Below are 23,454 nucleotides of genomic sequence, written 5' to 3'. Positions count from 1 at the left end.
AAGTATATACTCAAGTCGGAATGAAATGTATGAAATTAAAGGGTAAAATATGTAGTTTTGATAACTAGTTTATAGAAAACTATCGTGTTAAAATCATACATGCTGAGTAACTGATAAACTTTAAAAATTAGGTAACTCTAAAATGTGATTTAATTTCTCTATTTACGTTATTATAATTGCCGTTATAAAAATATTTGTTGCTTAACATTAGTTTTTATTGTGTAATACATACTATGTACCTTTGTTCGTTAAGAAATTACACTTTTGCTAATAAAACTGTTACTTACTCTATTATTATCTCATTATTCAAATAATTATTCTATTACTATCTGATGCCCCCGATTTCGTCCGCGTGGAATTAGGTTTTTAAAAATCCTGTGAGAACTGATTTCCCGGGATAAAGTAGCTTATGTCACTGTCTAGGTCTTTATCTATACCCATGCAAAAAATCACGTCAATCGGTTGCACCGCTGCGACGTCATTGAAGGACAAACCAACAAACAAACACACTTTCGCATTTATAATAAGGGTATTGATGAGTGGTTTCAGACTGTCGCATTTTCTGCGTGTGCGTTTTACATACGCGCCGCTTACACACGCTACATTTTGCTCTTACATATTATACTTAGCGGACTAACTTTATCGGAAAGCGAACACTCCGCACACCCGCACAGCCCCCGCTAACCGCACCGGGTTAGCGCGGGCGAGTGCGGGTGTGCGGGGCGTCCCCCCGCCTCATACCCTGATTGCCATCACGACACGCTCATTCCGGCGTGTTCGCTTGAATCGAAATAATACTTTTCAAATCGTATCTTGCTGGTAAAACTATTTAAGGGTGTGTTTCCACTGAACCGGAGTGGAGCGGAGATGTGTGTTTTCGACCAATCAAATGTGTGGCTGTCCTAGCTCACCTAGCTGTCAATATAATATTCACCTTACACAATGTAGTTACGTCAAAGATACAATTTGAAAAGAGCATCGCTATGATTCGGATAAAAGGAATGGAAAAAGCGTTCTTAAAACAAGAAAAGCCGATATTTTTTATGAACTATTTATTACACTTAAGTTTCAACGACATCAATAAATAAAACAATTAATTTCATGGAAGGCAAATTAAACCTTTAATAACAATTATTAATTAATAATTTAAGGACAATTAAAATTATTATTATATTATACAGTCAACTCTAAAATACTGTTTCTCAATCTTACATTCAATAGCTGAATACTGAATAACAGTAATTAATTGGTAACAGGGTTGGGGACACGATGCCCGACTCGACAAAATAATATTCTAAAGGCTCTTCTGCTAAGCGGGTTTTGTCCGTAAAATCACGGTGGATATATCAAACAAACAAACTACCCGCATTAGCTATTTTGAAATCATCGGGGAATCCTCGTCTATGGCGCCTGTTCACTGAAATGGAGTGGAGCTGAAATGTGTTAAGCAAATCCATCAGATTTTATTAAACAATAATCTGATTTGTCTACTTAACATCTCCTCTTCGCTCTGTTTCAGTTGTTTCAGTGAACAGATACCTTTGTTCCGAACGCACATTACAAACAAGCCGTCTTCGTCGAATAAATAATTGCGGTGCGTAGTGATGATGTTTCTTTGACGCGGCGATAGAAGCTGCAACTCCTGTAGCTGCTGACGTCATATACTTAGTTGATATCAGTACCGGAATATGATAGTTTGACGCGGACGAACTTTATCCTAAATGGGATATCCTTGCATATATGCCCACACGAAATCTACGTCCCAAACCCGCTTAGCACAGTAAAAGCCGTAACGGACAATAAATAAGAATAGGTACCTACTTAGTCCACATATTTACATCTTATTATGTACATTTGTTTTTCGGAATCTGTGACGTCACTAGGGTTGGTGGCACTTTTTTATCAAACCATGTGCAACACTTGACACTGTTAATTCATTTTCGATGCTCTACTTAACTAATGTTCTTTCAACACTAAAATGAACCACGACAAGGATCCAATCACTGTAATAGACATATACAAGTACGCTGGAAAAGGTGTGCCATACAAAATTACACTCCTTTTTCTTGCCGATTCGATGCACCCCACCGAGCGTACGGGAAGTAAAATTGGCACTTTGTGTCGAATTATCTTCGTGTTGACACAATGTTGACAGATGTCTCATTACCATTTAGTTCCGAGTACGCTCACATGACGCTCATTGCTGCTATCAGTGCTAGAATAGCGAAAATCGTCAAGTCGCTTCAAAAACAGGTCGCCAATCGCAAGTCCAGGGTACTTGTATACTAGTAGATGTCAGTGGATCCAACACACTGGTGATCATGACATTCTGGGTGTCGACTGCTGTTGTTTAACAGCTACAGTGACAATCCTAATCACCTCAGACTAACAAACACTTTTTCGTTACTCGCCAAAGCACTATTGCGGCATGAATACCATAGATCCAGCCATTCACAACTATTGAGATTGTAGCAAGGCTCACAACTTGCGCAATCTTCACAACTCATCCCACTTGCGCCTTCCCCAAAAATTCTTTAGTCCACTTTTTTATCTAAAGTAGTGGATAGAATTATCCGTATCTCTTCTTCATTTTTTTTTCACCCGTATCTTATTCATCTTCTCCATATAGTTGTAGCTTGTAAACTCTTGGAGGGCTAAAACGCCCTCAGCGTGCTCCTCCAGCAACGTCACTTATGGTCTCTACACCGACATTTCTAATTGTACTATCTAGTTTTAAGTAAGTTTGGATCTAGTCGAGAGCTTCTTGTCCTGTCTTTGGCAAGAAGAAGCAAAGTATTGCAGCAACTAAAAAAGAAAGAAATTTTTGAGTAAAAAAAAAACGGGCTGAATTGAGAACCACCTCCTTTTTTGTAGTCTGTTGGTTAAAAAGAATTCTTAGTTCTAAAGAACTAAATAAGAAAATTGATAGCCTAATGATTAAGACGTTGGCCTCCTATTCGGGAAGTAACGGTGAAGGAAAACATCGTTAGGAAACCTGCATTCCTGAGAGTTCTCCATAATGTTCTCAAACGTGTGTGAAGTCTGCCAATCCGCACTTGGCCAGCATGATAGACTATGACCAAACCCTTCTCACTTTGAGAGGGGGCTCGTGCTCAATTGTGAGCCAGATATGGGTTGATGATGATGATGATGATAAAATAAAAAAATTGCGGATTGATATAATTACATTTGGATTAAAAACAATAGTATCATCCTTTATCCTATTACTAGCTGCTCCGGCGAACTTCGTACCGCCTAACAGTCGATTCAATTATTTTTAATTTTTCTCTCCGTAGGAACCATCCTCGTACTTCAAGCAATATTATGAAAAAAGAATTAGCGAAATCGGTTCAGCCGTTCTCGAGATTTGCGATCAGCAACACATTCAGCGATTCATTTTTATATATAGAGATGATATCCGTACTGTAAATTTTAATATACTCACTGAAGAGGAATGCTGAGAAGACCACGATGGGTATAACGCAGTTGATGTCTATGAGGTAACCGAAGGATAAGTTGCCAATAAGACCTCCTCCTCGACCGGCCGTCAGTGATAGCGCGGCGGCCATTACCCTGCACAAATTAAGACATCACTTTTAAAATAGTGTAAAGTTGGTGATGTTACCTACTGTGTTGTATTCACTGAGAATTCGACCTCAAGAGTACATACAAGGTTTTGAATGAAAACAAAATCGTAAAATGGTGGCGGGGGACACGGGAGAATGCTTTGTTGTGATTGGTGGACTCAAAAGTCACGTAATCAAGACAATGTGCGGAATGAGGGTATCGAACGGGCGTGGGCCGAATTTTTTGCTAAGCAACTGCCTAAGCTTGGCGATCGGGGGGGGCGATTTGGCGTCTATAGGTGATGGTCTGTGGTTGTGTTACAGTTTGTCTTTTGTAAACCTTTTCACGAACAGTAGGTCTTATGTGTAAGCTATGAGACCCATTTTTAAAATTATCCGGTCTAACAGAAATATATCAACAGTAGCTGATGCCCGCGACTTCGTCAGCGTGGATTTAGGTTTTTAAAATCCCGTGGGAACTCTTTGATTTTCCTCTACAAAAAGTAGCTTATGTCACTCTCAATCACCCCGCTGGTCTTTAACGGTCAAAAATCACGTCGATCCGTTGCTCCGTTGCAGCGTGATTGAATGACAAACCAACAAAGAAACACACTTTCGCATTTAGGTATAATGGCATTTAAAGTAGTGATTTCTATGATGTGGTCTCTCGTACCTTATAGGCTAAATTGTGTTGATGAAATAGTCTACAAAAATTATACACCAATATTTATTAATCATCGACCATCGTTCACTCACCTAAGATTCGTAGGGAACAGATCGACAAGCACACAGAACACAAGACTGATGGCCAGTGAAGTGAGCGCTTCAAATATACAGGAGAGCACCAAATTCTGGATTGAGTTCTGCACGAAGTACAGGCCCACTGTGACTACACCAGCGAAGCTCAGTGAGAAAACTGTAAAGAAAAAAATTCAGGTAATTCATTTCGTCTGCGAACTAGAGAACATGACACGCGGATAGACAGACAGACAGCAGAGTGATATTATTAATAGGACTCCGTTTTTACCATTTGGGTACGGAACCTCAGTAATCATCAGATCATAGGTTCCTACATAATCATTTCACTTCATCTCTAGCTTATGCTCGTGACTTCGTCTGCGTGGAATATACAAACAAACCCCTGTTTTACACCATAAGGGATTAAATTTTCCAAAATCCTCTCTTGCCGGATGTCTACGTCATAATAGTTATCTGCATGCCAAATTTCAGCCCGATCCGTCCAGTAGTTTGAGCTGTCCGCTGATAGACCAGTCAGTCACCTTTTTCTTTTATATATTTACTAGCTTATGCTCACGACTTCGTCCGCGTGAACTTCAAAAATTTTAACCCCCTATTTTACTTACTCCCTTACGGGTTGAACTTTCAAAAATCATGCTATCTGCATGCCAAATTTCAGCCCAACCCGCCCAGTAGTTTGAGCTGTTCGTTGATAGATCAATCATTCCCCTTATTCTTTTATAGATACTAGATATCTAAGAAGAAACTTACTGAGGAAGAATTTAGCACCGAGCCAATGCACATAGAGCGGCAGCCATAGCGACGTCGGTATACACGCAAAGCCGACGATGAGCGTGTGCATGTACACACTCTGGTCGATCGACTTCTCGCAGTCGTAGGGATCAGTGCTGGTGGCATCCTTCACCACGATGCTGGACACGTCGCACACTGACGCAGAGGTAGAAGAAGAAACTTACTGAGGAAGAATTTAGCGCCGAGCCGATGTACACAGAGCGGCAGCCACAGCGACGTCGGTATACACGCAAGGCCGACGATGAGCGTGTGCATGTACACACTCTGGTCGATCGACTTGTCGCAGTCGTAGGGATCGGTGCTGGAGGCATCCTTCACCACGATGCTGGACACGTCGCACACTGACGCAGAGGTGTTGGGGAAACGGTGTTCATACTCTTCATACCGGTTGAACAACTCAGGGAACCAGATCATGAGGGTGTAGTAACTGAAATGTAAATAGTTATTTTAAGATGCAATATTTGAAAATAAAATTTTAAAGTCTGGGGTTTGGAAGGTACCGGCCAAGTGCCTCTTACATTCCCTAACTTAAATAGGTTTCGCTTGCTGTAATGGTGCAGGAAAACCCACAACGTAGAAACCAAAGGGGTATGGGTTTAATAACCTTCCGGGTTAGCCCGCTTGCACCTTAGACTGCATCATCACTACCCGCAGGTGACATCACAGAATATATAATAGTGTGAGATTGCTGCCAGGGGCTAACTTGTATCTGAATAAAATAAAATAAAAAGTTCTTGAAAGTTCATGAAGTCTGTCAATTCGCATCTGGAAAGCGTGGTGGACTATAGCCTAAACCCTTTTTTAATCTGAGAGAAGACGTCTTGTACTCTGTAGGTAGTGTGCTGGCGATGGGTTGAGATGAATCACTTTACCTGGTAGTTAATCCGAATTGGATAAGACATGTGAGAACGGTGTATTTGAGGTACGGAGGTCGGCACAGCGCTTTGGTCTGGACCCAGATCTCGCTGAACAGTCGTCTCAAATCCTTGGGCTTGCGCATGCTCAAACTCCTTACAGATTTCTGTGAGCTCTGCGACGCCACTGATATAGTTCTTACTTTCTCTTTGAGGCTTTTAATCTGAAATTAAAATGGTATGTTGTAAACTAGTAGGTACCTGCATATAACCTGTGCTATAACAATGGCCTGATTGCTCAGCACCAACAATTGGACGTACCTAATTAATATTATTACTTTTAATGAATTTGGTAAACTACGTAACCTCTGACTCGGTGTGCGATTTGGCGTCGCTATAAGCATACCGAGGACATATTTTCTAAATTAAATCAATATTCATCTCTTGAAATAAATTGCTGAGCTGCTTTCAACAAAATGGCTAGGTATGTATTTCTTCAGTAACAAATTATCGAATTATTGGATTGATTGCCCGAGTTCCACCCTTTTCAAACAGAACAGGTGTTAAACCTTTTCTGAACAGACGGAAAAACAGCTTGGGGTGGCTTCGACATCAGTGTTTAAACTATAAGTTTTATTTATCACTTAATACCTAACACTTTTGGTCGTAGAAATGGACCGTCACTACGCAAAGATTGACCCGAAATTTTTGTGCAGTTCGGCTTCAAATACTCTGCATGCACGACAGTCACTTGAGGAGATGTGTCTGAGCATGGATGCTGTACTTTCTCACAGTGCGGGACTGACAGAACTGAATGGTTGATTGACGACGCCTCCCACCGTCGCACAAATTGGAGCAATCCCATTGCACAGGTTGAAAAGTCATGTTTATACGTGACGGCTACTGTCTAACAAAACTTAGTATAATAGGTACACGTACAGGGTAGTTATCAGGATCGTCTCCGGTGTTCTGCTTGTATATCGACTTGAGGACAGCGAGCGCTTCGTCGTAGTCGCCGCACTCCATCATGAACTTGGGGCTCTCGGGGAACGAGAAGAGCCAGAAGCCCAGCATGAGCGAGGGCACCCCGCAAGCTGCCACGAACCAGTTCCACGAGTCGTATGAGAAGACTCCACTTTCTATGCGGATGCCCTGGATCGGAATGATGCCCCAAGCGATCACTGCAAAATGAATCCAAATATTGTGAAATGTTGTGACATGTGTGGCCTAGTGGTGAACTTGTGACAGTAAGTACATATCAGTAGACTGCGTTGGTTAAGTAACATCGAGTAATCAACCCAAGCCAGCAACTGGATCGGTGACTAGAGAATATCATGTCTTCCTTATCTACTCATGTGCTCGAAGAGAAGGTACACGACGCGCGGTCCCAATTATTGTTATCATTAACATCTGATAATAATCGTTAACTCTAATAATATTAAAAATCACACTCTTAGTTGAGGTGTGTCGTAAGATTCGCATAAAGGTATACTCATAGGTATGGTAACGGTAGGGTCGTGCCCCTCAGCAATGAGGAATACGACGCAGAGATTGAGGTTAGTGCAGTTTTCAGTACTTACATTATCATTTTCTTAGGATAGAGATTGGTATTTCTTTGGCGTTATTAATTACTGTACAATTTTATGAAGCGATCATTTCATGAAGTAAGAACAAGTAAGTATAATAAAGAATAGATAGGTGAAATGATTTAAAACTGACATGGAAGTAAGATGACACCGAGTGTCCAGAACATTTCCATCCAGCAGAGGATCTTCTCTCTGTATTTGGTCTGCTGGAATTCTCCCAAGTACGGGAAGCAGATTCCCATAGCGCCCGCGACACTAAAAATTAAAGTAGATACATGCTTAAATAGATAGATAGATCATAGACCTGGTTATTTTCGTATTTTGCCATGACTTTGTAGATTAATCATCTTCATCAATCATTAATAATTATTGTAAGTGGATATTCAGATCCCCTAACCAAGTAACTGCCTGAGCAAGGAGATCAAAGGTCTTTAGAAGATTCCTAATAATATAAAGCTGTTCATCGTGTGCTCTTCATTGACACAGTCATACAGTAGAAGGTCTTCAGGTCCCTTATTCGGTCCCGCAGTCAACGATCTAGAGTTCAGATTATTTACAACAGAAAGCAGAAATCTAGTTAGATCCGATGCTGTAAGATACGTCTTACTCATGCAATACTAAGTAAATTAAATTCCAGTTTCGACTTGAAACTTGACTTAAGTTTCAATCACTCTTTTCAAAATAGTTTTTTCATGCAACACGTTGCAACCATGCCTTAAAAGTTTTGTATTTTTTATATTATCTTATATCTACTACCATACCTACTATTAGGTAACTAGGTACCTATTTAGGTAAGCACCTAGGTATAGGGTACAGGATTGGTGGGTACTTACGCGAAACCATTAATAAATCTGCACGCCATAAAAATGGGCAAAATTTGGACGAACGAAGATAAAATCCCGATGAAGCCATCTAGTAGAAGTGTTGACACCAACACCACTTTTCGGCCCTTCGTGTCCGCTAAGCAACCCCAGAAGTATGAACCGATAACCATACCTGAAAGTAAAGATTAAGTCCCGCTGAATATCTACTGATGTATTTGTAGAAAATTAGTTAAAGAATTAAAGAAATTTTGTAACAACGCCCAATTACCTACAGAGTTACATATATTTATCATTAATTATGGCTAAAAACTAAAATACTAAGTAAATTCAATTGCTAGAGTTCGCTAAATCTTATACCACGCTAACAAAGTGTCGTCGAAGTCTTTTTATCTCTTTTATTGTCGCTTGGTGAACTGGTACGTTAGAAGACTGTGCTTTGCGAATACACCCTACGTCTACGAGTAGGACAAACATACCTACGTGGAGGTGGGTGATCCGATTTCTTTTTGCGTAATATGTTATTCCCTATCTTCATGGAAGTCGAGATGAAAAGGATGTCAAGGATGTCAATTAATACATTCTTATACCTATCTACCTATACCTAATAATTCAGGTTAGCCAAGTCAAAAACCGATTTCATAAAATTGAGTACCTATTTATTTTTCGAAACTTCCACGATTTACAAAAAAATTCGCTCAACAAAGGTCGAAAGTTTGGTCTTTGACTAATACCTTGAGGATTGCATAGGCAAATTTAAGCGTGCCAGTATTTCGGCGTTTACAGACATAGATCCTAGTTCAGTCAAGTAGGTTGACTCAGCTTGTTATGAACGTATCTACTAAGATGTAAATAAATCCAGTTCTAGAAATTAATGAAGATAGGTAATCATATTAATAAGAAACAAGTCAATTGGCACTTGAGTTGAAACAATAGGTAGGGAAGTACTCGATGGGAAAACGCCACTAATCAAGAAATTATTATTGGGTTCACCCAATCTTTTCCCGGAAGATAACGGGATGATTATAATTAGACAGGTAAGTACCTACTAGGGTAGGTACAGCTATTTTTGTGTCATTATATTTTATGCTAAGTACCTACTTATCTATTTATTTTATTGTAGGTACATAGTTAATTAAAGTTTAAAAAAAATCTATGTAAGAACACAGAACACGCCTATGGTATGGTGCCGTAATTTGTAGTGATGCTGGAAACCTTAGTTATAGAACTTGCTAAATCCTTAGACGATCATTATTTCGTAAACGGTAACTATTTTCCAAAAACTGTCTAAGAAACCTCATAATGATTTTAAAATAGCTATTTAATGAGGTCTATGGTAAACTAAAATTTTTTTTCGACTTGCTTTTTATGTTCAGGGGGTAGGTAACTACATTAAAATAGGTTTAGTTCTTGCGGCGTGTGCGCGTGCTTCATGCTTGTGTTTACTACTTGAATCATTCATAGTCAAGATCGAGGCTTCTTTAGGGAACCGTTCAGAGTTCAGATGACAATGACATGTTCATATTCATCCTTTATGCAATGCATTAAGGTTGAATATGACACATGACTTGACTATAAATTCCAGTGTATCGGTATAGTACTTCAGTAAAGCAAAATAAATGTGTGCGTTTGCGAGCGCTTGCTCGTAACTGATTGGTCCGACACGAAAGCACGTATTGTACGCAATGTCCGTGTATACGACGTAACCACAAGTAAAGTTAACGCGCGCTCGTCGTTTGCAGCAAGAACCAGTGTAATATCATGGTACAGAAACTTACCTAACATAGGGGCGGCTGTGAGCCAGCCTTTATCAGCAGACGTCATTTGGAAGTCGCATGTCGCGGACGGTAACACGAACGACACTATCGTGATGCCGATGGCTGTGTTGGCGTAGATGAGGCCCGCGATGGCCAGGAGACAGAAATGGAAGCGCCCGAAACCTGAATAACAAATCGGTGTTTGATAGGGTATATTTCGGAGAGTGCTCAGGAACTTTTCGATCTTGTCCCCCCTTCACCATTTTACCCCCGAACCGCAAACGTCGGGCGAGTTTCCATCCTTATGTCGTTGATATTCCATCTACACGCAAGAAACGTTTTGCGTCATCATACCTCATACAAATGGCTAAGGTTTAGAATACCATTCGGCGATCCGTGTTTCCTACCAATTATAATCGGGGTATCTTTAAAACAAAAGTGAATGGCATCTTCTGGATACATGCGTCCCATCTTAGTGGTAAATAGCTACAGCCGAAGCCTCCCACCAGACAAAATACTAAAATCCTAACTTACCAAAATCCCATGTTAGAGTAGGCATGGAATATAAAATTACATCACTTAGGGACTGAGTAGGTAACAATCTAAAGTATGTACAGTGTGTTTTTGGTCTGGGACAGTATGGGGAAGTCCAAAACCATAGGAGATATAGGGAAACTGTATATAGGAACCTATACGTAAATTTTTTTGAAAACAAAACGCGTGACCAAAAAATTTATGATACCAAAGAGTTTTCACAAGTTCCTAAGACAGTTTCCCTGCATCTTCTATGGTTCTGGACTTCATCATACTGTCCTACTTAAAAACACACTGTATATAAGTAGACAGACGGACTACACTAAGTCCAATAATTGCAATCAGTCTGCGTCAAGCAGACTGCAATATTGCAGTTGGGTCAATTGCATTACAATCGTATTTTAATTGCAATTTAGCAGTCGGCTTGAAGGAGAATGCAGAATTTAGTTAATAATAATAATTATTAAAGTAAATGATGTCAAGCGGTGATAGAATGGTGGTTAATAAAATGTCGACCTTCTATTCGGAAGGTTGGCTTATTAACCACTAGCTAGGTGAGGAAATCTGCATGCCTCAGAGTTCTTTACACACCTTTTAGAACATTAGTTCTCAAAGGTGTGTGAAGTCTGTCAATCTGCACGGGGCCAGCGTGGCAGATTCTGGTCTAAACCTTTCTCATTGTGAGAGAAGACCCGTGCTCAGTAGTAGGCCGGCGATGGGTTGATCATGATGATGATAAATTATGAAACTATTCAAAGATATTATTTACAAAATGTTTCAGACTTACCGGTAGCCGAGATTGCGGCTTCGAAGTCCGCCCCATGTTCTAAGAAGTCTAAACCTATAACAACGAATAAACCACATACATATTACAATATAAAACACTTAATAAATACGTATAACATTATTACATTCACTTGATTAGTTAGTTATCACAATGTGTGGAGTACTTAACTGATAACACTGGCCTAATAGTTCTAGTTACAGTCATATGAACTTCAACCTGCATGTTTTTAGGTTTCGCGTAATTGTAATAGTAAAGAAGGTTACATTTCAATAGATCTAAAACTACGTTGAAACTTTTGTTCATTTATGTACTATTTTTAATCACGTATGGTTCGGTTCACCCACGGTTCACTTAATGTCACCGAAAAATTGGTTAAATACCTATGACAGTGTCAAAACTAATTTATTTAATCTACCCGCATTTTTTTGATTGTCAAGCGCACATGTTTCTATCAGAGTTATGTTCATCATAGGCCACAGCACAGCGCATAAACTATAAAGCATCGATTTTTCCTTTACACGTAGGATATTTTCAAAAAAATAATTTTAGACACTTTAGAGCTAGGCGCTCATCACGGTAAATTTCCGTACGTTTTTTCCCTGCAAAATCTGTGAACTATAGAACTATATAGAAGCGGGCGGACTGCGGAATTAATTCCGCACCGGATTTTCATAGATTTAAATTCAAATTTACGGATATTAAAACGCACTACAACTCGCCGCACCGGTGTGCGCGCTAGCTCTAAGTATACAGGTAAATACTAAATAGTAAGTAGGTCGGTAGGCTTACTTAGGATTAGAAACATTCTTCTACTTATAAACAGACTATAACCAGTCGAATGACTTAACTTTCAGTTTATATTTTAGACGGTACTTACTGATTTTACAGTTTCATTATTATTAAGTAGGTACTCACTATAGTTAATTTTTAAGTATCTAACGTCTAATTTCAGGATACCTACTATAGGTTTGATAATAATTATAATACCTAAGGAATAGGCTACTTGACAATTTTTTTAAGTTGGTCTTAAATGGTTAATATTTGTCCTATTATATCAAAAAAATTAACACTATATTTTTTGCGCCCTAAAAACCGTAAAACTTTAATTTAAAAAAATATTTTTCTTAGACAGGTGAAAACACTGTCGGCCATGTTTGGCCGATAGATTATCTGTGCTCTGACGTCATGCATTTGTAAACAACAGTATAACCACAGGGTTATACTGTTGTTTACAAATGCATGACGTCAGAGCACAGATAATCTATCGGCCAAACATGGGGTTATACTGTTGTTTACAAATGCATGACGTCAGAGCACAGATAATCTATCGGCCAAACATGGCCGACAGTGTTTTCACCTGTCTAAGAAAAATATTTTTTTAAATTAAAGTTTTACGGTTTTTAGGGCGCAAAAAAATATAGTGTTAATTTTTTTGATATAATAGGACAAATATTAACCATTTAAGACCAACTTAAAAAAATTGTCAAGTAGCCTATTAGACATGTCACAATATTGATTAATTATTAATTTTATTTTCCAATCTTCACAATACTACGCGTTTTTTAATAGTTAAGCATCGGGCTAAGGACACTGACTAAATAAATAAAACATTTTAATAAAAAAATCTAATGGTAGTCTTACTTACAAATTATTTTATTTATTTACGAGTAGTTCTACTTACTTAAATAAGTTTAATAATCATTACTCTTATTGTATTCTTTCTTCCGCAAAACACCTAATCTTCTATATATACCAGTAATTAAGGTACATAATATCATAAATACGAATACCTTTTGTCCCGAAAAATCAAAGAGTTCTCCCGGGATTTTTAAAAACCTAAGAAAATCCACGCGGACGAAGTTGCGGACATCATCTATTTGGTACAGTTGCCTCGTTGTCAAAATGGATCAAAGGGATGGGCCGTGAACACAGAAGACAGACAGACACAGTTTCGCATTTTTATGATATTAGTATGGACTATGGATAGGTACAATACAAGGTAAGTACAATTCATGGGGTTCATTTTAATAGTTTCTTTCGACATCTATTCGGTAAGAAAGGAAAACATTTATATTTTTTTTGTGTTTTTCAGTCAAGGGCATAAACAAAACCGGTCAATGCGAGTCGGTCTCGCACACATAGTGTTCCGTACCATCGTACAAGAAAATATAACACCTAATTTTTTGTTGTGTAACCACAAATTCACGGTTTTCGGATTTTTCCCATTACTTGTGCAATACCCAGCATTATTCTAGGATCTAGATCAACGGGAAGTACCGAATAGATTTTGATTCCCTTTACGAGTCTTGACTCTTGACACGACAGAAAGATAAACAGACAACGAAGAAAGTGTACTTAAGGGTTTCTTTTTTTCTCTGGAGATATGGAACCCTAACAATGATTGAGATAAACTATTTGACAGTTAAGTGTGGTATGAGTACAAAGCGGCTTGGACCATAAATTATCTGCTATCGAAGTTTGTGAAGTGCACTTGGAATATGAAGATTATCTTTTCTGTTTTCAAATCTGATAAAATGCTGTTCGTTTAGAAACGGAATTGTTTTATAAGATTGTGAAATAATAGTTAGACATGATGTTATTTACAGAGACAGAGTCAGCAAATGCCAGAACTTCGTTATTTTATAAAAGCTGATCATTTCTCTGCGTATTGTATTGGTAAATTTTAAACTTTAAGGGTGTCTGACTGGGGATTTCCATGATACTAGGTGACTGGCAATGCATTAAGGGATTTCGAATAGATACTATTCTGCAAGAAATAAAAAAATAGACTTTATACTCTGACGTAAGATTTTTTACACTTTTATTACCTGTTATCTCCCAAAGCCACCATGATCCAAACAAACATCCAAACAAAATGTTCCTTCCAGTGTTGGAGACAATACGCAGATATACTTTCAGCTTTTATAAAATAACGAAGATCTGGCACGCGCTGGCTCTTATTCCATTAAACTTGGTGCGCTTGCGCATTCTATAAAAACAGTGACCTGTACAAACCGTCATATTGCAACTTCAGGTTCTTCAGTATTATTTATACAATATACATATATTTTATATTATTATTTTTATTCATGAAAAATCTTGCGGTAAGTGCCTACTTACTACCAAATGTTATATTTGGTTTATTACTATTAATTAATCAGGTTTAAAGTCAGAGTTTCTTTTACGTTACGTTAGCGCGGGCAAAAGCTAATAATAAAAATAAGCATAAGATCTCTAGATACCTAATTACCTACTCCTATTTAAGTTTTAATTCACACTAAATTCTAGTGTTAAATAAACCAGCACTCACCGTTATCTTATCTTATTACACTAGTAGCATTATTTGTTGGAACTCATAGTCATGATTAATCAATTTTATGAAACAAGATGAAGGGTTTTACCGTTGTAAAACTCGTAAATAAATTGCTCGTTGACATGTCTAAACATCGGCGCGCGTTATCAGTATGAGCTTGGCTTTACTGCGCAAATAAGTGTGACAGTGACACAGTCGCTATACGGCATTGTATTAGTATAAGTACGCCAAGGATCCGTTTTCGAAACTGGTTTTGATAAATATTGTTTACTAAAAGATGCATCAACCCCACTCGCTGGCGCGGCGCGGCGCGGCGGTACGATTAATCGCGTAAACGCAGTAAAATAATTCCACGCATTCGACTCCCGTTTGCTTCAGTTTGGACATCTCACATCACTATTCTAGTAAGGTACCTCGATAATAATATTAGGTACTAGCTGAACCGCCCCGGCTTCGCTCGGGTGGAGTTTAGAAAATTGAGGGGGAGGTTGAATTAATTTTTTCTCTCCATAAGAACTATCCTCGTACTTCAAGGAATATTATTAAAAAAGAATTAGCGAAATCGGTTCAGCGGTTCTCGAGATTTGCGACGAGCAGCACATTTGGTGATTAATTTTTATATTATAGATGTAGAAATATCTGATGTGTAATCTTAAGTGCCGTGTACACACCGCACTTTAGAAAATTGCCGATTTTTTATTTTCCGAGCTAACAAAACTAAATAGGCTCTAACGTAATTTTTCAAATTAAAGTTTATACATACCTAGTGTGCGCAAATCTGTAATTCTGTGTGTGCAAATCTGTAATTATGTGTGTGTGTATGTATGTGTAATATATAGAAATATAAAAAAGAAAAGAAATATTTTTTATATCGTCGGTTCCTTTTCCGTCTATACTTCCAATCCAATCCAATTCATCAGCCTGTTTGCGTCAACTGCTGGACATAGGTAAGCGACGTAACCTACGCTAGTAACTTAGTAAGTATTAGTAGATATGGCGTTGATTGCGATGGTTTTTCTTTAAACTACGTTTAGAGTATCTGCATCTTTTTCTGTTTAATATAGCTAAAAACGATGGAAAATGAATTTTAAATTTAAATGCTTTATAGAGCACTTTACAAATTTAAACTAAGTAGGCTCACAACTGGCATCTGAAGTCACGAGATTTGACAGCTGCACAGGTCTGGACAGCTGTAAATTAAATTAAGTAGGCTTGCCTGTCCTTTTCTTATTACATTGGTAAGAAAAAGCTGCAAATACTCTATTAGTTGAGCTCAGAGTAAGTACCTACCGATATTATTTTAAAAATCAAATATTTTTAATGAAATGGAGGTAAGTATATTTTGTACACTTTTCAATGAATAAAGAAAAGATATTCACCGGAAAGATAAAACGTAAGTGACTTTATATTATGTGCCTATAAAAAATAAGCCTATCGAACTGGCTTTTATCATTACATAAAATATCGAGGTAATCCAGGTTCTCGATAATACGGATATTGTACAAAGACTTGGATATGCTTGGATGCTTAGAATTAGTAAACTGTAATTATCGTTGTTGTTGCCTAGTAGTTAGGACATCCGCCTTCCAATCGGAGGTCGTGGATTCGATCCCGGGCACGCACTTCTAAATTTTTGGAGTAATGTGCGTTTTTAAGTAATTAAAATGTCACTTGCTTTAGCGGTGAAGGAAAACATCGCGAGGAAACATGCATGCCTGAGAGTTCTCCATAATATTCTCAAAGGTGTGTGAAGTCTGCCAATCCGCACTTGGCCAGCGTGGTAGACTATGGCCAAAACCCTTCTCACTCTGAGAGGAGGCCCATGCTCTGTAGTGAGCCGGCGATGGGTTGATCATGATGATGATGAACTATTGGTCTCCACGTCACAGGTTTAACCTAGTGTGGAGACCACTAGTAACCGACGCCAAAATAACTTGTTTTTGTTAAATAAAGATATTTTATTTTATTTTATTTAAGTATTTATTTTAGTGTTGTTAGGTAAGTAGATATCTATTTTTTCGCTAATCTGTGACTATTGTATGTGTATTTTGTATAAAATGTAATGTAAGTGTTTCTATAAACAATGCAAATTGTTTATAGAAACACTATTATTATTATTATTATGTATTAAGAAGTAGACGGTTCGTGGTTTTTTGCTGTGACTAAATTGGATTTGTTAAACATTCCTTATGTTGGTAATTAAAAAAAAAAAAAATTTACTTACAGATTTATTTAAGGAAACTTTTCGACTGCTGAATAGAAATTTTGTCGTAAAGTTCATTGAAGGCTATATCATTTCATTTAAGTAGTGGGTAGGCAATGATTTAATGTCCACGGTGTACAAGGCAATCACTGCTTTATACCTACCTATACCCAGAACTATGTCAATTGTTTATACTAGGTTGGAATAATAAGTTAGACCATGGGTTTAACATTGGGAAAATACTAAACCGAATGAAAGCATCATCATCATCATAATGATCAACCCATCACCGGCTCACTACAGAGCACAGGTCTCCTCTCAGAGTGAGAAGGGTTTTGGTCATAGTCTACCACGCTGGCCAAGTGCGGATTGGCAGACTTCACACACCTTTGAGAACATTATGGAGAACTCTTAGGCATGGCATTTCCTCACGATGTTTTCATTCACCGTTAAAGCAAGTGATATTTTAATTACTTAAAAACGCACATAACTCCGAAAAGTTAGAGGTGCGTGCCCGGGATCGAACCCCCGACCTCCGATTGGAAGGCGGACGTCCTAACCACTAGGCTACCACAGCTGTAATGAAAGCATACTATTATATATTATAGCATGCTATACCTATACTATAATATGTATATTAACATAATGATTGTGCACCAATATTTTGTCATGGCTTTTTAGGCTATTTAGGTTGCGCTTGCCTGCGATCACACCATAATGATGGTGATGATGCAGCCTTAGGAAGAGCGCACCTGCCCAAAAGTGCCTATTCTCTCTTTTTTTGAAGGTAGCAATATTGCAACTAGTGTGAAATAGGAAGCCGGAACGGCATTCCGTATTCAAGCAGTTTGTAATAAAAGAGGAAGCAAATCGCTTCATACAAGCCCGCGAAATTTCAACTATGTAGGGTTGCAGACCTTTACGATGCCTCGCGGTCTGATAGTAAAATAGTGGGAGGGGGGAATCTAGGTCGAATTATTTATCTGAGAAAACTTATGAAGACAAAAACGAACACGTACTTACCTAGTAGTTTAGCGAGACCAAGTAGCAGTCGTTTAGACGCACAACACCAAAAACCTGGCGTTAAATGTCATTGAGAAATTTTGGTAAAGGGTGTTAGGGTTATTATAAAGGGGTTTATTGGACTTTTATCCAGTTGCAATTATAAAAATTGTCCCTTAGGACTTTATTCTACGGAAACGAATCGTTTCTATCGATTCATAAGTGCGGTTACGTCCTTTTTGATCGGAAAATGCAGTCGTAAAAGTATTAAAAGCGTGTAAGAAAACAGCCACAAATACTTGGCTCCGTGGAATACAGTCACTACGGCCTCATCTATGAGTAATGAAATACCTTAATATTTAACTAGTTAAAATAGTATTACAACCATATTATATGACGCCCACGCTGGTCCGACGAAAAGTGACAGAGCGGCGTTTGTGGCCTGACTTTTTCGTGGGATACTACGAAATGTTCAGAAGTTTAAAGGTATCATAGCCGGGTAAGAAGCAAACCGAGCTAACTCCTCTCGTGGTTAACTATACCTATCCTGGGTTCTACGAATTTTCCCACTAAGCATTTAGATTCTACACGGTTTCGTAGCGCTATATCTCGCTAGACCATAAAATTATGCCTACATCCTAAATTCCTTTTAATTTTCTATTCATTAGATATGTGCGCGGACAAAATATCGAATTGTTCGAAATATCGACAAACGTACGAATTCCTCGTGCGAAATTCCTCTAGATATTTTATCCTTGGCATTTAAAAAAAGATTCCGACGAATTGAGAACCTCCTCCTCCTTTTTTTGAAGTCGGTTAATAATTGTTCATAAAAATAAACCACGCGTTGAATTCGTGACTAATAAGGTGTCAGTTATTTGCTACTCAGTAGGTAACAAAAAGATAAATCTACGTTTATTAAAAAGAAAGAAATATATTTCGTTCATACCTACTTACAGAAGTACGTACGGTCACACTTTCGCATTTATAAATAAATAGGTACTAGATGAAACTGTGGCAGCCTAGTGGTTAGGACGTCCGCCATCCAATCGGAGGTCGGGGGTTCGATCCCGGGCACGCACCTCTAACTTTTCGTTATGTGCGTTTTTAAGTAATTAAAATATCACTTGCTTTAACGGTGAAGGAAAACATCGTGAGGAAACCTGCATGACTGAGAGTTCTCCATAATGTTCTCAAAGGTGTGTAAAGTCTGCCAATCCGCACTGGGCCAGCGTGGTAGACTATGGCCAAAACCCTTCTCACTCTGAGAGGAGACCCGTTCTCTGTAGTGAGCCGGCGATGGGTTGATCATGATGATGATGATGAGGTACTAGATTATGCCCGCGGCATCGCCCGCGTTGATATAGATTTTTCAAACTCTAGCCGTGAAAAACTAGCAGATAGACAGGCAAACTTTCGCATTTATAATATTAAGTATGGATTAGTATGTACAGTATGGATTTCCTTGGTGGTAATAACCACCTTTTTCATAAAATAAAACCTCATTTGGGAGCGATGTCCCATGACTAATTTTTTACAAAAAAATGTAACATGCAGGAACTTTAGAAAAATCCTGAACATTGTCACTCGTGAGTGGCAGGCGTGTGCCTTCCGATTTATGTACTTAACAAGTGAATTTTCCGCAGGTATTGTCAGTATATTTGTGCGCGGGCAAACTTGCTGAACTTGACTTTACAACTCACATCCATACAACAGTGCGATTGGTAATGACTAATGATTTTGCAGATTCATGAATAATAATTAATCAGTTGGTAAACTCCCTTCTAATTAATTTATAAGTATATACCTATTTGTTTTTCAGTATAATATTTTTTTTTAATTTAACATAAATAAATAATAGTCACAATTAGGCGTTCGTTTCGTTTATGTATCACTATAGTAAGACGTTTGTTTCGTATTTTTAAGTAGGTAGTATAGTAGGTAGAACCTATTAAAATTATTATTTAATTATTTTTTTACGTATTGTTAAATATTACTGATTTTTTTTGTCTCATTATTAATATTTCACGGTTTTTTTTGTCATTTTGTGTCATTTTACAGATTTTAATACTAAAAATTTGGCAAAAAATATACTTGTCTAAATTTTTAAATTTTTGATAAAATATATCATTTTATTATAAAACGATCCTGCATTAATTTCTTTAACATAATTATCCTTTAACACAATTTGAATGTAACTTGCACAAAATTACAATAGTCCTAAGTTAAAAAAAAACTTAAACTCACCCATGTTTAAAAAGTATCACTTCACTATTAAAAAAAAGTCCGGTTGAGATCAATCACGATAATATCGCCTACCGGTGTTGCATTGTTTCCCCTGGTAGTAATGCGCGGACGCAAGCCTCAAGGATGTCGCGTATTGCGCGCTGAGGCTTCTATGCGAATGTCGCTTCGCTATCGGCTCCTACCGAAGATTCCTTCCATACTGATAACGATAAGGTCGGTCGATCGCTCATCTCGTGTTATCTAAACGGTGACCACGATCAATCTCCTCGCATGACTTCTAGGCCATTTCTTGCGACTAAGTATACTTACTAACTAATCCTTACGTAACTAAATACTACTCAGTCACTACGTAAGTTCAGAAGCTAGATCTCAGTTCTTGTATTTGCTTTCGTCACTTCATAAAATGCTGTACTTATTTAATTACTTTTGATATGATAACGTCTATTTCTGTAATCCGATTGAAGAGGCACATGTTTTTCAAGTGCTGTTTAATAGTCTAACGTAGCCTTTATATACCTTCCTTATAATATACTCTTTGCATTTCAAAATTTTATCGCAGTATCATAATAATATTTACATTAAGTACTTTCTTTTGCTGCAATTTTTCTCCAAATGCAGTCTAAAGTATGCACATTTGGCACATTCTCATTTAGTAGGTAAACTGCAGCCGAAACCTGCCATTAAGAAGACCTACCTAAATGGTACCTATTCTTAATCGAATTTAAAATGGTGTCGGAAATCCTTGCGAAACATAGTTGGGTATTAATACTAATATTGAAATAACTTTTAAAAACCCACTAGGAAAGGCAGCGACCAGTGTGCCCTGGTGCCTTTAAAACATAATATGTAAGAAACTCATGAAGTTAATATCCGAGTCTGTGTAATACAAAAAACCGGTCAAGAGCGAGTTAGACTCACGCACGGAAGGTTCCGTACTGCAGTCGTTTTTTTCGATATTTTGCACGAGAAATCAAAAACTATTATGAATAAAAAATCAATAAAAATCTGTTTTACAATGTACAAGTAAAGCCCTTTATGCTACCTCACTTGGTATAGTAATCTTACTTTAAAAGTTGAAAAGACTAAATTTGTTCTTTAACACATTTTAATTTTTTTTTTTGGTCTGTAACCAAAAATTCACGGTTTTCGGACTCCCTTTACGTGTGCTACCTGCCAAATTTCATGATTCTAGCTCAATGGGAAGTACCCTATATAGTTCTTGACAGACACGACAGGCAGGCAGACAAGCAGACAACAAAATGATCCTATAAGGGTTCCTTTTTTCCGTTTTGAGGTACGGAACCCTAAAAACCATATTAAAATCTTATCTAAAAGCAGTAGTTTTTCAGGAAAATGGTAACATAGGAAAAAATAAAACACGTTTGCGGGATCCCCTTGTTGCCTATAGCCAGAAAACATAATATTATCTAGTCGAACCTGCCCAAAAGTGATGGGAAGCTGGTATGTATTCCGAACCAGTGGTAGATGCATCCGACTATTCGAAAGTACTTGTAAATGTTTATTTGAATAAAAAAGATTTTTATTTCTTTATTTTATTTATGCAAATTCACGCGGAGTCACGGAAATCAGCTAGTAAAAAATAATAAAAGTCATTGTTATTGTAGAATCCCTTTTTAATCATGAAAGTTATTAAAGCCTTAAGAGCAGACCTCCCTCGGGAGCGAGCTTTAAAAGCGCTGGGAGCAACTAATGAATACAGCGATAAGGCGATTTGTTCTCCTTGTAGAAATTGATTAATTAAAAAAATATTGTAGAAGTGACTTTTAGTGAAGCAAATTTTATGAAAAATGGAAAACAATAATAATTAGGATGATAAACATACAGCAGTCAGTTTGGATATCATCATCATCATCATTTTCAACCGATCTATGAAGTCCACTGAATCCAGCGGTTCCCTACGACGCGTTTGATGTCGTCTTTCCACCTAGTGGTGGGTCTTCCAACGCTGCCCTTTCCGGTGCGAGGTCGCTATTCTAGCACTTTGGGATCCTAACGTCTCTCGGGTTTCTGATCGATAAAATCGGGGATATCGGGTATATTGTCATTTCAGCTTTGCAAGCCGTTGAGCTATGTTGATCACTCTGGTTCTCCTATGAATAGATCACATAGATAAACATAACAACACTCCAAACATAGCTCTCACCATCGCCCGCTGAGTGGCTCTGAGCGTTTATGAGGCCCATACTTAGTTAGCGAGTCCCATGTCTCGGATCCATATGGTCATCACTGTCAACACGCACTGTTCGAAGACTTTGTCTGCAAGAAGTATGGAGTTTACAAATAAAATTAAATGATGTAAGACACATGAAAATGAAATAAATAAAAAATAAATTCAATTTTCATTTGTCATTTAATTTTTTGTGATAAGTAAGTAATGTGGTGTGATTTAATTTATTTATTCTGAAGTTATATTATGAAAATATTAAATAAGTATTTATTATTTTATGGTTTAAAAGGGAAAAGGAATACATTCGTGATTGGATATTATAATATTAAGCATTCCATTCCATCGAACCCCTATCTAAACTAAATACCTCCAGAGACTAACTACCGCCATGACCTTTGATCGAGGTCTTCGTTAATAACGGAGTAGGTAGATATTTTCATCATGAAAAAGGTTCATAATTATAGGGGTTTGAGTGTAGATACTTACTAAGTGTGCCGATTTTAGCGCTCGCTTAACAATTTTTTGTATTTATTCTTTCATAGCTTACTTATATAAGTCCCGCAAATTGTTAATGCGCGTGGCCGCAAATTTTCAAACTGATGGTATATTTTTATTTCGGCTGACGTGAAAATGACGTCATTTCGATGTTAATTAGACATGATTCCAGCGCAATAGCAATTTGCGGGATTTATAATAGCTGATATAGTTAGGGCAGATTTATGGGCGTAGACTTAATTTTTTATTTGTCTGATATAGGTACCTAGGTACCTACTGACCTACTTACTATAAGTACCTCCGCGCCTCCGAATAATACTAGGGCGGATTGTTCATTCGCGTCTGAAAATTTTTGGTATACTAATGCGATTCAAAAATCAGCTCTACTTAAATAAAACAAGTACCTATTGTCCGCGATAGATTGAGAAGGCAATCGGGGTATGAGGCGGGGAACGCCCCGCGCGTCTCTCACTCGTCACTTTATAACCATCATTATTTTATTAGCCACTTTTTGGTCTAAATCAATAAAACTCGTGAGCATCGTGATTTG

The 23,454-nt window shown here is 37.8% G+C and overlaps 1 protein-coding gene across 2 annotated transcripts; it reads right to left on the bottom strand.

The window, feature by feature from the left end:
• Positions 1 to 1,097: 1,097 nt before the first annotated feature.
• LOC117986793 (synaptic vesicle glycoprotein 2C-like) lies at positions 1,098 to 20,570 on the bottom strand. 2 transcript variants are annotated; one of them, XM_034973660.2, is made up of 11 exons: positions 20,222 to 20,570; positions 11,457 to 11,510; positions 10,157 to 10,318; positions 8,391 to 8,553; positions 7,691 to 7,812; positions 6,911 to 7,152; positions 5,990 to 6,195; positions 5,282 to 5,544; positions 4,323 to 4,482; positions 3,446 to 3,573; positions 1,098 to 2,805 (listed from the first exon to the last, which is right to left on the bottom strand). In XM_034973660.2, exons 1-11 carry the CDS (start codon positions 20,223 to 20,225, stop codon positions 2,750 to 2,752), a joined length of 1,560 nt encoding a protein of 519 aa, XP_034829551.1. In that variant the 5' UTR covers positions 20,226 to 20,570; the 3' UTR covers positions 1,098 to 2,749. The 2 variants fall into 2 exon arrangements, with proteins under 2 accessions (XP_034829551.1, XP_069358382.1); XM_069502281.1 differs by lacking the exon at positions 20,222 to 20,570 and adding an exon at positions 11,626 to 11,843 and having other exon boundaries at positions 11,457 to 11,512.
• Positions 20,571 to 23,454: the final 2,884 nt, after the last annotated feature.

This window comes from Maniola hyperantus, chromosome 12 (genome assembly GCF_902806685.2).
Source record: "Maniola hyperantus chromosome 12, iAphHyp1.2, whole genome shotgun sequence".
NCBI lineage: Eukaryota > Metazoa > Arthropoda > Insecta > Lepidoptera > Nymphalidae > Maniola > Maniola hyperantus.
The sequence above is the reverse complement of the archived record's forward strand: the minus strand, read 5'-3'. Positions and strand labels throughout refer to the sequence as shown.